This window comes from Panicum virgatum, chromosome 2N, assembly GCF_016808335.1.
Source record: "Panicum virgatum strain AP13 chromosome 2N, P.virgatum_v5, whole genome shotgun sequence".
Lineage (NCBI taxonomy): Eukaryota > Viridiplantae > Streptophyta > Magnoliopsida > Poales > Poaceae > Panicum > Panicum virgatum.
The window spans coordinates 4453456-4467362 of NC_053146.1; the positions used below are offsets into that span (position 1 = coordinate 4453456).

Genomic DNA, 13907 nt, shown 5'->3' on the forward strand with positions numbered 1-13907 from the left:
GAGAACACATAGGTAAATATATATTTCATACAAATTGGACACATAGGTACAATAATAGTTCATTACATACCTGCAATATTTCATTACTACATATTACAAATAATGAAATACAATTGTGGATCATGACACCGAATGCCTTCCACGAGTAATTCTCGCCGATGCTTCTACTATACCACTAATTAAATTAAATTACTCACCCCTACTTAAATTACTCATACTTAAATACGTAGTACTTAAATATAACAATATATAAACTAAATGTACTAACCTGCAGATCACAAGTGCTGAATCCGACAGGGCTTCGCCGCTTTTCTTCTTCTCACTCCTCTTCTTCTCACTCCTCTCTTTTTTTCTGGATTTTTGGTGGAATTTTCGGGCTCAAATAAGCAGGGAAGGAGAGGGTTAGACCTTATATAGGGGCTTACCCCGGTCGCCCGGGGGGGGGGCGACAGGCCCCCCTGCCGCGCCCGTGGGCTGGGCCCAGCGGTCGCCCGAGGGGAGGGCGACAGCCCCCTTTATTTTACTCCAGGGACTTCGTTGCAAATTTGAAAAAAAAATTTGCATTTGAGCCCTGTCGCCCCCATAGGGCGACCGGGATATATTTTTGAAATTTTCCAAAAATAACATATATTTTTAAAATTTTAATTTTTTTAAATATAAAAAAGAAAAAACCGCCCACTTCCACCACCACCAGACCAATTAGTCGGTCTAGTTTTACCCTTTCTCCTCCACCGCCAGCCACCCCCCTGCTCCTTCGCAGCTCTGCCCCGCCGCCGCGCGTCCCCCGCCCGAGCTCCACCCCCGCCGGCGGCCGCCGCATCGGCCCCTCCCCTCCCCTGCTCATCTGCAGCTCTGTCCCGCCACCGCGCACCGCTGCCTTGAGCTCCCCGCCTGGACGCATTTTGGATCTCCCGTTGGAGACCAACGTTTTTGGGTGGTGCCCTTTCAGCCCCACTAGGACTCTCAATTTGGGTACCCACCCGACCTCGGATTCCCTCGCCGTCGCCGTCGCCCGGCCGGCAACCCGCCGTGGAAGTTACTGTCACAGAAGGTACTGCCACCACACCACCCCCTCACTTAATCTCGTCTTTTCCTATCTTTATGCTTTTATTTTGGCCCCTTTCTTTTGTCCGATTCCTGGATGCTTCTGGACCATGGGTTGATGCCACTATAGATTCTTGTACTCTTCCTGCTAAATCAGGGATAAGATCGAACTGTTGCTCTCGGGCCTCGCTAGATTGCTCGGTAGAGTCACATACTATTTATAAGGTGTCGCCATTAGTTGCGCCAGGGAGGCAAGAAATGCTCTAGGGTTGCTTAGGGAGGCGGGGAGTGGCGCCGATGGCCGACGAGCAATCTGCGCCGCCGGTGGTGGTGGGGATGAAAGGCCACCCGGGGTCCGGCAAGTCCACGGCGGCGCGGGCCATCGCCGCCGCACTCCGCTGCCCACTCCTGGACAAGGACGACGTCAGGGACTGCACGCTGGCCCTCGAGGCCGTGGCTGCCTCCGGCGTGCTCAACGAGCTCTCCTACGCTGTGCTGTGGCGCGTGGCCGAGAAGCAGGTCCAGCTCGGCCTATCTGTTGTCATCGACTCCCCATTGTCGCGGCGTGTTCACCTTGATGCCCTGACACGCATACCCGGTGCGCTTGTGGTTGTCGTGGAATGCCACCCTAGTGATAGGGAAGAGTGGCGCCGGAGGCTGGAGAAGCGTGGGGTGGCAGTTGCCAACTGTGGTGGCGGTGATGGATGGCACAAGCCCAAGACGTGGGTGGAGCTGGAAAGGCTTGTGGAAGGGTACCAAGGTTGCACGGATTATGAAATTGCGGATGTGCCGAGGATTGTCGTGGATACAACTGATCCAACAGTTGATGCGGAGGCGATTGCTGCAAAGGTTGTGGGTTTCATTAAGTCTCATCTTGCTTGTAGGCAATAGTTCTACTGGCTGTTTGATGTTGCCAACCATTTTGTGAGAGACAGGATTTACCTTTTAGCAGAATGTAGAGTAACTAGTAAGTTAAGCGCTAGGTAGATTGTCATAGCATGATGCTGACATGTTGTATACTGTATGAGTGTCCGAAGTTTTTCTGGTTTCATTTTTATTGTGCCTGCCCCAGCTTCCGTTGTACAGATCACAGGGGTTATTCCCATCTTCATTTAAGGTTGCGACCTAGAGGCTTGTAAAATGACACACCTTTGGCTGGGGTTGTTCCTCAAGCTCTTCTCTTCACTACACCGTTCATCTTCTAATGAATGAATTTGGCATTTCAGCATCCTTGTTTGGGAAGGAAGGGGATTTAAGCAAAGCTACTGTCATAAATGTACACAATGCTATTTTTTTTTGTAGTGATTAGTGTGGATTTGACATGATTTTTTTAGACAGCATTTGTGGGTTTTGCGGCGCTTGATATCTTCCTTCCATTTCATAAATTGCTTCCTCTGTCTCTTGATCTTTGGTTTTTAAATGTACCAAATCAGATCCCAGTCAGTTTAATCTTATTCAGATGCTTCACAGGCTAATTTGTGGCTTCTACTAATGCTTTCATAATTTACTAGTGGCTGCTTGTTTACTTTTTCTTTGTTCTGTCTGATTTCATCACAGCTTAGTTGTTCTGGTTCCAGTTGTAGAACTGAGGTTGCTATGGACCTAATGTGTTGTTGACTCATGGGTCTGATACTCTGACGAAATCTTCTTTTTTTTTTTGCACCAGTAGTCTGTTTTGGTGTCAAGATCTATAGGAGAGGCATTTCTCCTGGAAATAGAGACCTGAGGTGTGTTGTTTACTTCTTTTTATCTAAATAAGTTTATTATAATAGTCTTGGAATGTTGCAAGGGTCCAAGTCATACTAATCTAAAACAATTATTTTCTTCGTAAAAGTTACCTCAATTAATGAGATTTTAGCAATTCCAGTCTGCCTTAACTTTACTAGGATGCCATGCTATTCTGTTACTTCAAAGTCTATGTGTCCCGTTTTCTTGTTCAGTTCCATAATACTGTGACATCATGATGTGAAATTATAATCCTTGGTAGAACAGTAAAATATAATTCCTTCCTCTGTCTTTATGCATCTAAATAAATGGAACATGCTGAGTGGTAGAACTGATTTTTGAAGTAAAATGTGTAACCAAGTCTGTTGATTCCTGGCAAGTCAATACTGTGTTGGGCAATACTTGTATTAACAAGTACGTCTTACCTAGTCACCTATATTAGTTTTTTTCTGTATGCTTTTTCCTTGTTTCTTCAACCGTACAATATGAATCACATGTGGACACCTTCATATGATATGCCTGATAAAATCACTCAGGACTCGGCTTTGTGTTTTATCAGTTCTTGGGGCTAGATGGCATCTGCTGGTCTAAAACCAGGGGTGCCTGTTACTCTGCGGGAACTAGAACCATCCTCAGAGATGTTCAAGCAAGGTGCATCTCTTCGAGTCACAGGAATGTATGTGTCGAAGCATCCTTTTACTTATGGACAACATATGCGTCAGCTGTATTGAACCTCTTGCTCTTCTTCAGTCTTCAGTCATATGATGTGGACTCTGCAGCTGCTGTCATTCAAGATGGCAGTGTGAGCTTGAAGGTTGACACCCAAAATCTGAGGGACATCAGTTTCCGCACGTATTCGGCATACCAGTTCATTGGTGAACTGCTGATCCATGCAGATAATGAGGTACATAGCTCTGCTTCTTTGTCAAGCCTCGATCACCCTGTTTGATAGCACAAATAAAAAGGCTATACTAATTCTCTGCAGGCGATTCTACAAGCGCGCATAGGAAGGAACGTTGATGGCCTCGACATGAACCTTTACCAGCAGTCTCTGCTCATCCGACGGCAACACGAAGCCGAGCTATGCAACTCCAGAACCAGAAGAGCATGAGCTGTTGCCGTGGAACCAGGCACATGTTCATTGCAGTTCGATTCCTTTGTTTGGCCAAAATGGATCTGTATTTGTACATGAGAACAGAACCGAACCATCAAAAGAATTTGATGATAACTGTTGATTAACTCAGGCTCTGCATATTATTTCAGAAACCTCACATATCTGTTTCTGGCTGTTTGTGGTTTGGCCTTTCTCATGCTGCCTAAGGGCTGCCTTGGCATGTGTCCATATCTGATATTCAGAAACCTCACATATCTGCTCGGTAATGCATTACCCATGCAGTGTTTCCTCCCATTACCCATGCAGTGTTTCTGATGCCCTGCATACTGGCCACATCGGCGTCTTCCCATTTGTTCATTCAGATGCACAATGACTGAAGAATGAGTTAGAGTTACGTATACTGTTCTACCTTGGCACGAGTGTGTGTGTGTGTGTGTGTGTGTGTGTGTGTGCGCGCGCGCGCGCGTGTGCGTGCGTGCGTGTGCGTGTGTGTGTGTGTGTGATAGCGATGGCCTTATCTGGAGCTTGAGCATTTTCTCACTCTCGTTTGATTCATGTTTCCCATGGTAGCAAAATCAATCTCTGCGGATTCCTTTTGCGAAGTCGGATCATGTATATTTCACGGATAGACTCAAACCAAAAATGCAACGCCGAAGCGTTCACAGCAGAGAAGAAAAAACAGTGACCCATGGACTAATTTTCTTCCTAGAATTCCTGTTTTATAAAAAAAACAAATATAATTAACATAATTAAAAATGAAAAAAAAATCAGAAGGAAAGAAAAAGGGCTCTCTAATGCTATACATCGTGTCGCTCTCCAGTATAAACAGTTTCGCATCCCAGTATCCCACCCATTTCTACTCTTCCCGAGCAGACGCATCCCGTCCTCCGTCCTCCAGCATCTGCTTGTCCCTCCTCACTGCTCGTGACACTGCTGCCTCCTAGAAACTGACAGGCCAAAATTTCTCCGTCCGTCCATCCTTGACGAGGCAGGCAGATGCCGGATACAACGATGTGCACGCCCATCCGACCGTCCGTGATGCCGGATACAACTATTGGCAGCTCGCGAACCGCGACCGCCGGACGAAGACGCCCATGAACTGGCAAGCCCCTTCCAGCAACTTGCCTGAAAATCGCAGAGAAAAAGATGGTTAGAAACAAGAACATGCTGGTAGCAAGGATATGCTGGTAGCGAGGGAGATGGTGACTAGAGCAAGTGGAAGAAAGTTTGATTCCTCTTTTCTGTGGAAGAAACTTTTTCGTTTCGAAACAAAAAGTTTGATTTCCGTGGCCAATAAATAAGCTGCTGGCAAATGCCCAAGGGGGAACTCGTTTATGGCCCAAATCTGCAATTCGATACAACCCCAGCCCGGTCCGGCCCCCCGTCCTCGTCGTCGTCCCCCGGAAGAGTCACGAGGGTGATCTCTATGGCTGCCTCGGTAGCCGTGCCGGGTTCACAGCTCGTCCGGCCGTCACACTGGCGTCGTGGGGGCCAGCTCACCGCCCACTGCGCCATCAACGTCGCCAACAGGCAACAGCTCTCAAGTCGCAGCTCCACGCCCCGCGGTTTCCATGGCCTTGTTTGGTTATATTTCTTACCACGTTTTCCGATAAAAGAATTTTGTATGCATAGTAGTCTAAATGAAATCTATTTATAAAAATTTTTAAAGATAGGTATAATTTTTTGTGACAAATCTAATAACAATAATTAATCAATAATTTGCTACAGTAATGTTACAGTAACTATTCTCTAATCGCACGATCAAAGGCCTCATTAGATTCTTCAGGGTTCCTAACGCGGAGTTTTGAAGTTGATTTTGTAAACTGACTTTGTTTGACACTATAATTAATAATCAAAATACGTGCTAGTCCATTGTAGAAAAAAACCAAACAAGGCCCATCTTTGACCCCGTAACAAAAATTTGCTCCACGGCACCCCGCGCCCACGTCCTCTCACCCAACGGAATGGCGTGCCCCCGTGTCCCCTACATGTGGCCCCGCCACTCCTCGTCCTCTGCCCAGCGTGGCACAGCGGAGCCAGAATAACAAGCGTGGTTAATCTTTAATTAAATTAACTGCGGCGCTGGTGCTAGTGGTTGGGGTGCTTGCTTGCTAATGATTTTTAATTTAGTTTAATTTAGTAGTGGCCCAGATGCTGGTGGGGATCTGATGCGTGTCTGGGGGCCCAAATTCGGCAGCTGTAGATGAAAATGCGGGTTGATTTGTGCACTGACCTCGCCGGAGCTTGGGCTTGGCGGTGGCGCCGGTGACGGCGGGCGCCCTCCTGGCGGGCGCGGCGGCGGCGGCGGCGGCGGGCGACTTCCCGCCGTCCTCCGCCGGCGGGAGCAGCACGGCGTCGATGCCCTGCACGGAGATCCTGCCGTCGGTGTAGATGTCCGGGTCGAAGAGGTAGGCGCTGCCCTCGCCGGCGCCGAACTTGACGGACCCGTCGGCCTCGCGCGCGGTGACCTTGTGCGGCAGCCGCAGCGTGTCGTACCGCACCTTGCCGAACCGGCGCACCGCGTTGTACATGCTCTCCTCCGTCTGGTACTCGGGGATCATGTGGTAGTAGAGGATGTCCTCCGGCGACCCCGGCTCGGAGAGCTGGTCCGTGGTGAGCCGCGCCATGGCCTCGTCGTTGGGCGCCAGCACCGTGAGCACTGAGCACGTACCCCTCGGAGACGAGCCGCCCCATCTCGATGGCGAGGGAGGTGAGGTTCACGAGGATGTCGGCGAGCTCGTTGTAGCCGCCGTACAGGACGAGGGTCTGGATGAAGTCCTTGACCTGGCTGTGCCCGTCGAAGTGGTGCTTCCCGGACCCGGACCCGGGCCCGGGGGCGGGCGCCGGCGCGAGGGAGGGGCCGGGGGCCATGGCGTCCCAGACGGGGAGGGCGGGGGGCGCGCCGAGCGGGGCGGGCTTCTTGAGGCGGTGCGTGCGGGGGTCGACCTCGGGCGCGCCGGTCGGGAGGACCGCGGAGATGGCCGCCAGGCTGCGGCGGCGGTTGAAGGCCTCCTGGACGGAGCGCGGGACGAGGAGCGCTCGATGCCGTGGATGACGCCGTCGGGGCGGACCACCGTGTCGGGGCGCGTGACGGCCGCGGCGGCGAGCTCGAGCGGCTCGCCGGCGAGCGTCTGGTGGGAGAGGGAGGCGGCGGAGGAGGGGGGGGGGGGGGGGAGGTGGACGCGGGCGGGGAGGACGTGGAAGAGGAGCAGGGACTGGAGCGCCCGCAGGTTGCGGGGCTCGAGCAGGAAGCGGCGGAACTCGGGGTCGAGGTCCCGGTCGAGCGCCTCGTTGCGCGGGGCGAGGATGCTGACGCTGCCCCGGCCGACGGCGTCCTCGAGCGCCTGCAGCAGGAGCGCCTTCTCCACCAGCTCCGCCAGCTCCGTGTAGCGCGAGTCCAGCAGCGCCACCAGCACCGAGTTGGAGCTCACCCCCGGCGCGCCCGCGGCCGATGGGGGCGGCAATGCGGCTGCGGCTGCTCCGCCGCCAATGCCGCCCCGGCGAGCGAGAGGAGGAGGAGCAGCAGCGGTAGGGCGCGGAGGCCCATGGTGGCGATGGTTTAGTTGTGGATTTGGAGCGGCGCCGGGGTTGCTTCCTGCTGCAGTAGCGTCGGTGGGTGGAGAGAGAGAGAAGGGGGGGAGTGAGGACGAAGGCTGAGGAGGAGATGGGGCCAGGGTTAACCTAACCGGTGGGAACCGGTCCGGGGTCAAACCAGTCCGGTCCGGTTCCGGTTCCGGCCGGTACCCAACCGGCCAAAATTCAAATTTTAAATTTGAATTTAAAAAATGAAAAATTCCCAAAAAATTCCTAAAAATACTTCAAGGTGTGATGAATTTAATGGTGTCAAATTTTCTCAAAAATTCATTCATTTAGTATAGTTTGTGGGAATTTAAAGTTAAATCAAAAAAGAAAAAAAAAATGGGCCGGCCCATGAAGGCCCACCGATCGAACCGGTCAAACCGGCCGGTAAACCGGTTGCACGGGAGCTTTTGAATTTCAAACCGGTCAAACCGATCGGTAAACCGGTAAAACCGGCCGGTAAACCGGTCGGAACCGGTTGCACGGGAAAATTTGAATTTATTTGAATTTGGATTTGAATTCAACCAGTTTCCACCGGTTACCGGCCTAACCGGTCCGGTAAACCGGTACCGGAGGGCGGCGGTAACCGGTTTCCGGTTGGGAAATAAAACCCTGGGTGGGGCTGGGCTATAAGCGAAGGAGGGGCCCGTGGCACAGGCTGGCAGGTGGGGCTGGGGGGCCGGGGTTGTCGGGGTGCGGCGCTCGCTGCGGACAAGCGCGTACCGCACCCGCGCACTGCGCGCCTCGTGGCGTGGGAGCGAGCTACACGTTTTCCTCCTCTCTGTTCCATTTTGCTAATCATTTGGTTTGAGAAAACTAATCATCTGCTGGTTGCTTGGTCATGGCCTTTCCCTTTGCGTGTGCTGTGTGCAGCAGAGCAGCTGCGCAGGGCTTGCGTTGCGTCGCGTCGCGTCGCGTCCCGGCTTTCCGCCAACCAAGCGAGGTGGGCCTTTTGCTTGCGCTTTTTAGCACTGCACTTTGACCTCGCCTTTTCTTTTTTGCTTTGTTTTCTTTTTTTAATAATGCGTTGCGAGTAGCAGCAGTAGCAAGCAAGTGGCGTGTGGCCCAATACCGGAGTTCGAATAACCCCCTAACTATTTCTTGGTTCAATCCTAAACTATGTTATTTGATCCAATTTACATCCTAATACAATTTATCTTTTTTCTATTTCTCCATGCACAAGTGGAATCTTAATTTGGATATTTGTAGGATTGTATTGGACATCATATCTTATGTCAAAACAAATAATTACGAATTTTCATCATTATTTTTCCTACAATTTTGTACTATAATGGTTAATTTATTATTAAATATCATACCCTATCAAAATAAATATGAAACATTCTTGAAACATTTTTTCTAATTATGTTATGATGTTCGCTATCATCCTACAAAATTTCAACATAAGACTTCTCTTGTGCATGGAAAATAAAAAAGATAAATCTTATTAAGTGGTAAATTGGACCAAATGATATAGTTGAAAGGGTAAATGGAACCAAGAAATTGTTTAGAAGATTATTTGGACTTCCATGATACTTGAGGGAAAATTCTCCATTAATAAATATAGAACTCTCCTGATGAACTGATGTACTCCCTCTGTTTTTATTTACATATCATATTAGCTTTGTTCAAAGTCAAATTTGTCCAACTTTGACCAAATTTATGAAAAAATATAACATTTACAATATAAAATTTATTCCATTGAATCCATCATGATATATATTTTGATAATGCATATATGTGATAGTATAGATGTTATATTTTTCTATCAATTTGGTTAAAATTGAACAAATCTTCCTTAGGACAAATCTAATGTGACCCTGAATCTGCGATGTACTGTATGAGGAAGCGATATCCAGACTAATTTAGTCCATAGGAACATGTGCTCGACTAAATATATATTGTAGACTTGCTTAATCATTTCATGTTTCTGTATAATTATTTGCTTACTACAATACTACTAATATTAAGCATGCATGAATGTGTTGGTTGGTATAAACCACCGTGGCCTCCTAGTGTAATCACAAGAGCTTAATCTGGTAATCTCCATGCCTGCTTCACTATATTTGTCCGTTAGCACACTGCGCGCTAAGAAGGAAGTGCTGGTTTCATGGAAAAAAAAAGTGTGAATGGTCATCCAAATAGCATCGATGCAACCTCTTCTTATTTTCATTCAAAAAATTTGACTAGAGTGTGAGATAGTTACACTTGATATCTTCAATAGATAAATAGTACTTCCATATTCTCTTTTGCTAGTCCTATTTTCAAAATTGAATCACTTCCATATTCTCTTTTGCTAGTTCTATTTTCAAAACTGAATCATTCTCATTTGATAGTCCTATTTGTGTTAACATTTTGGGAATATATGGATGGTCCTTTGATTCCCGTGAAGAGCATCTTCTCTATTAAAAAAAAAGATTGGTGTATTCGCATGATAACATCAAAAACGGCGGAGTCATAGTTGATGAGATGATAAACAAGCTAGATCATTCTTCTTGATCATTGTACCCAGATGAAATAGGACATACTATCAAAACAGAATTCTGTTGCCATGAACAAATATGGCCCCTGTTTGTTTCCATCAGCTTTTTTTTAGCCCCTGTCACATCAAAAGGGATCTTACCATTTAGGAGTATCAAATAAAATTTATTTATAAATCCTTTTTGATAGATAAGTGCTAATTTGTGAGACGAATCTAATGAGCCTAATTAATCCATGATTTGCTATAGTGATGCTACAGTAACCAGTCACTAATTATGGATTAATATACCTCATTAGATTCGTCTCGCAATTTAGCCCCAGGGTTCTGCAGTTAGTTTTATAATCAAATATTATTTAATACTAATAAATATCAAGATTCTTTTTTGAAGTGACATAATCTAAAATTTAGCCTCCGGAACCAAATAAATCCATAGTAAAATGAGAGGATGTAAACAGTTGGTAGAAGACACAAATTAATAAGTATGGTCGGTGGACTAACCGACGCGCTCTGACTGTACCACTGGAGGAACTACGTGGCATATTATTCTGCATTGTGAGATAAATGATTTTTTTTAGAATATGGAAAGTTCCGACCTTGATCATTCACATGCGAATGTGAGATAAATGAATGATTGTAAATATAATTAAGCAAACTAAGGTATAGTAAATCTACCGATAAATAGATCAAATAATGTTGGCATGATGGATGGAGACGCGAGACCGACCTGCGCTTGAGGCTCCTGCTCCTCTACCCTTCTGATGATCCTGATGAGGCGCTGGGTGGTGTCGATATGGCCGATGATGGGGAAGAGGTCGACATAGAACTGGATGCGCTGCCTGATGCACTGGAACTGCTCGGCCAATTTGTCGGCGCGGAAGAACCTGCGGAAGTAGCTTCTGGCCTCGCAGGCGGCAACGAGCAAGCAGGCTTCCCTGAGCACCGCCTCGAGCTTCTGGACCAGGTCGTCGACCGCCGGGTGCTGCTTCAACTGCACCTGCCGCAGGACGCCCTGGATCGCGTCCGCATCGGTGGCCAGCTCGCCGCACTCGCGCTTGTTCCGTCGGACCTTCTTCGCCCGCTCGGCGATCATGGCGATGAGGCTGAGCGCGTCCACGCCGGCGAGCTGCGTCACGTTGGTGACGGGATCCACCTTGCTCCATGCCATTGCGCGCTGCTGGTCGCTGGAAGCCTAGAAGGCTAGAAGTATTTTTCCTTTTTGCTTGTGCACTTGGGCAACAAATATCTATCGACTACACCCGTGTCCCGTGAGCTGCGCGCTCAAGATGCAGCAAGTGATCCCGGCCGGCCAGGCAATGGAGAGGAAATTTCTAAGTCCTTGTCCCTAATTTCTAAGTCATAATGCCACAAATCTCTTTTGGTTTTATTTGGGAAGATCGGAAGTCAAAAGTGGTTAGGAGATTCAGTCATGGAACTAAGTCATGACTTACACAATTGAATAAAAAATAGGGAGAAGTCCTTGTCCAAAGGGAGGTTGTTGCCGTAGTCAGGAGATTGTTGCCGTAAAATTCAGGGCCATGAATCTGGCGGAGCACAACACGCTAAGGTATGAGAGTTCCAGGGGCGGAGCCAGGAAGTTAATTTTTCCATTGTTAGGGGGGCCAACCATATAAATTTATATAAAAATTTAATCAAAATTTAAATTTCTAATGTAGATTTGGGGACAGGGGGGCCAGGCCCTTGTCCGCCCCCCTGTCTTCGCCCCTAGAGAGTTCTGTTTATCTCTAGTGAAGATCGTATCTTTAATGTTCGTGGCGTGCCAGTTAATTTAGCCTGCAATTGATGAGTGAGAGAAATTTAATCAATAATTAACATGGACCTATCGGCTAGTGTTCCGAATAGTTCTATAAAAAATGATATCGGCCAAGCCGTCCCGCAGACGAGGTCATAGGCTATAAAGCCAATTCATGTGTGATAGCTTGAACGGAAAAATAAATCTGATTATAAAGAAACACATCTAGATCATTAAACTTAATTTAATATCATCATTAGTCAGATTGTACCTACCGAGACAGCGCTAACCAGCAGAGCGATAAATTAAACAAAACTTGCCGATGAATGTAATTATAAAAAGATTTATTCTTGGCTCATGACTATAGTCGGCTAAGACAGTCGATTGATAACTCAAGCTATAGCAGATCAAACTGAACCGGCAAGATTAACTTAACTGCACCATTCAAAGATCGGACCTAATCAAGATAGTTTGAGATAGTAAAATCAAGTTAAACGAATCACCTGATAATATTGACTATAACAAGGTACAAGATTGATCAATTCAGTGTAAACCAAAGGATCACTAAACCTACCAGCTATCATGTAACACCCTAATTTCAAATTAGGAACCCAAATGAATTTATTAGATTTACCTTAGGCCTGATAAGGTTTTATTTATTTTATTTTACCTTTAGAGCATTTATCTTGAATTATAAATAATTCATTTAACCATAAAAATAAATATAAGGTCACATAGATTTTGAGCATCCATGTTGCAATGCATTGTTTTATTTGTTTGAGTTTAGTTAAATTCACATTCATTTTGAATTCAAATGAATGTGATCTAAATTCAAATAGCTTTTTTTTTCTCTTTTTCTGCTTTTGCCCGGCCCAACTCCCTCTCCCCTTTCTTTTGTAGGGATGGGTGGCGGCCACTCGCCCTAGAAAATCATTGTAGGACCCATCTCCACAAATCAATTTCTAGAAAATAAAAGAAATAAAAAAAAATGAATCGTTGCCTCACGTGCTGGTTTACATGCTGTTTTACAAGACGGCTGTGGAGCCTGATTGCAGGGTGGGTCCATTATTAGGGCCGTCTCCAGCGGTATGATAATTTGGGCCGGCGATTTGGAGGAGAGAGGAGGGAACCAGGCGCTTGGGAAGGGTGCGCGTGAGAGCGAGCAGCATCGATGAGTGTGCGAGCTAGCACGAACAAAGCGCTAGCAGCCACTATGCAGCAACTGTTCATCAATTATAAAAATCAAATAGCCGGCCAAATAATCGACTGCTGGAGACGTCCTTACCACCGGTTGCTCCCAAGCCAGCGGGACATCACGCACTCGGTCAACAACGAGTGGTGGCACATGATGGGGGAGCTTTCAGGGCGTGCCACCTGTTAGAATTTTGGGCTAGGCCTATTGACAAATTCAAAAATTTTTAATAAATCTTAAAGGCTCATATGTGTGTGCATGAGGAAGGTTGTGGTGCAACCTATAGTCCCACCTTACTTGTGAAAGGTGAGAATAGCTAACTTAAATAGTGAGACTATACTCACATCTCCAAACTATGTGTGTGAAAGAGAAAGAGAGCTCACATGCGCGCTCGCTCGCCTCGCCGGGCCAGGCGTGGCATGGCGTGGCGAAATACACGAAATCCGGCTCCCCCTCCCCGCAGCGAGGCCGTGACTTCCATTTGCTATTTTATTTTTTGGTGACTTGTGCTCAACTCGAGTTAGAGTTTTGCCTCCTTCTCGCTGGTGCGCCGCCTTCGTAGTCTGCACCATCCCGAGCACCGGCGTGCACCGACGATCGGGAGAGCAGGTCTCCAGAACCTCCGTCCTCGAGATCCTGCACCGGGAGAAGGCGAATAAGGTTTTTGGGAAGCGCCCGGCGCGACTGCTTAGAGATCTTCATCACGGCTCGTCCTTCGTCCAAGTCAGGCACTGCAACAAACCGTCATCTGCGACACCGGCTGCTGCACTCTGTCAACAGGACTGTCTTCGTCCGGTCAACTCAATTCGTCTTCTCAAAAGCCAAGGCTCAGTATGTAAGCTGTCTTTTTCATCCAGTTCTTAATCATATTCTCAGAGTTAATGATCCTATTGTGCATTGCTACTAGTATGATATGCTAGATCTAATTATGTTCATGATTTATTTATTTCGAGATTTAATCATGCAATTGCTTAATTTTTCAACATCACCAAGGACACTTAAATCCCTTCTCATGCTGGTC

The 13907-nt window shown here is 47.4% G+C and overlaps 3 protein-coding genes and 1 pseudogene across 10 annotated transcripts; 2 read left to right on the forward strand and 2 right to left on the reverse strand.

Annotated features, from left to right (window-relative positions):
- Positions 1–776: 776 nt before the first annotated feature.
- On the forward strand, positions 777–4079 carry LOC120659374 (CST complex subunit TEN1-like). 8 transcript variants are annotated; one of them, XM_039937495.1, is made up of 5 exons: positions 777–1051; positions 2711–2771; positions 3306–3445; positions 3520–3673; positions 3755–4079. In XM_039937495.1, the coding sequence occupies exons 3-5, from the start codon at positions 3342–3344 to the stop codon at positions 3878–3880; spliced, it is 384 nt and encodes a 127-aa protein (XP_039793429.1). In that variant the 5' UTR covers positions 777–1051; positions 2711–2771; positions 3306–3341; the 3' UTR covers positions 3881–4079. The 8 variants fall into 8 exon arrangements, with proteins under 8 accessions (XP_039793429.1, XP_039793431.1, XP_039793432.1 ...); XM_039937497.1 differs by having other exon boundaries at positions 2714–2771; XM_039937491.1 differs by having other exon boundaries at positions 778–1051; positions 3329–3445.
- LOC120659373 lies at positions 1059–2099 on the forward strand. Its single transcript, XM_039937490.1, has one exon. It carries the CDS (start codon positions 1342–1344, stop codon positions 1933–1935), a length of 594 nt encoding a protein of 197 aa, XP_039793424.1. The 5' UTR covers positions 1059–1341; the 3' UTR covers positions 1936–2099.
- Positions 4080–4553: 474 nt separating the features above from the next.
- Positions 4554–7507, reverse strand: LOC120659376 (annotated as a pseudogene).
- Positions 7508–10596: 3089 nt separating this feature from the next.
- LOC120662278 (cell number regulator 13-like) lies at positions 10597–11109 on the reverse strand. Its single transcript, XM_039941461.1, has one exon. It carries the CDS (start codon positions 11107–11109, stop codon positions 10597–10599), a length of 513 nt encoding a protein of 170 aa, XP_039797395.1.
- Positions 11110–13907: the final 2798 nt, after the last annotated feature.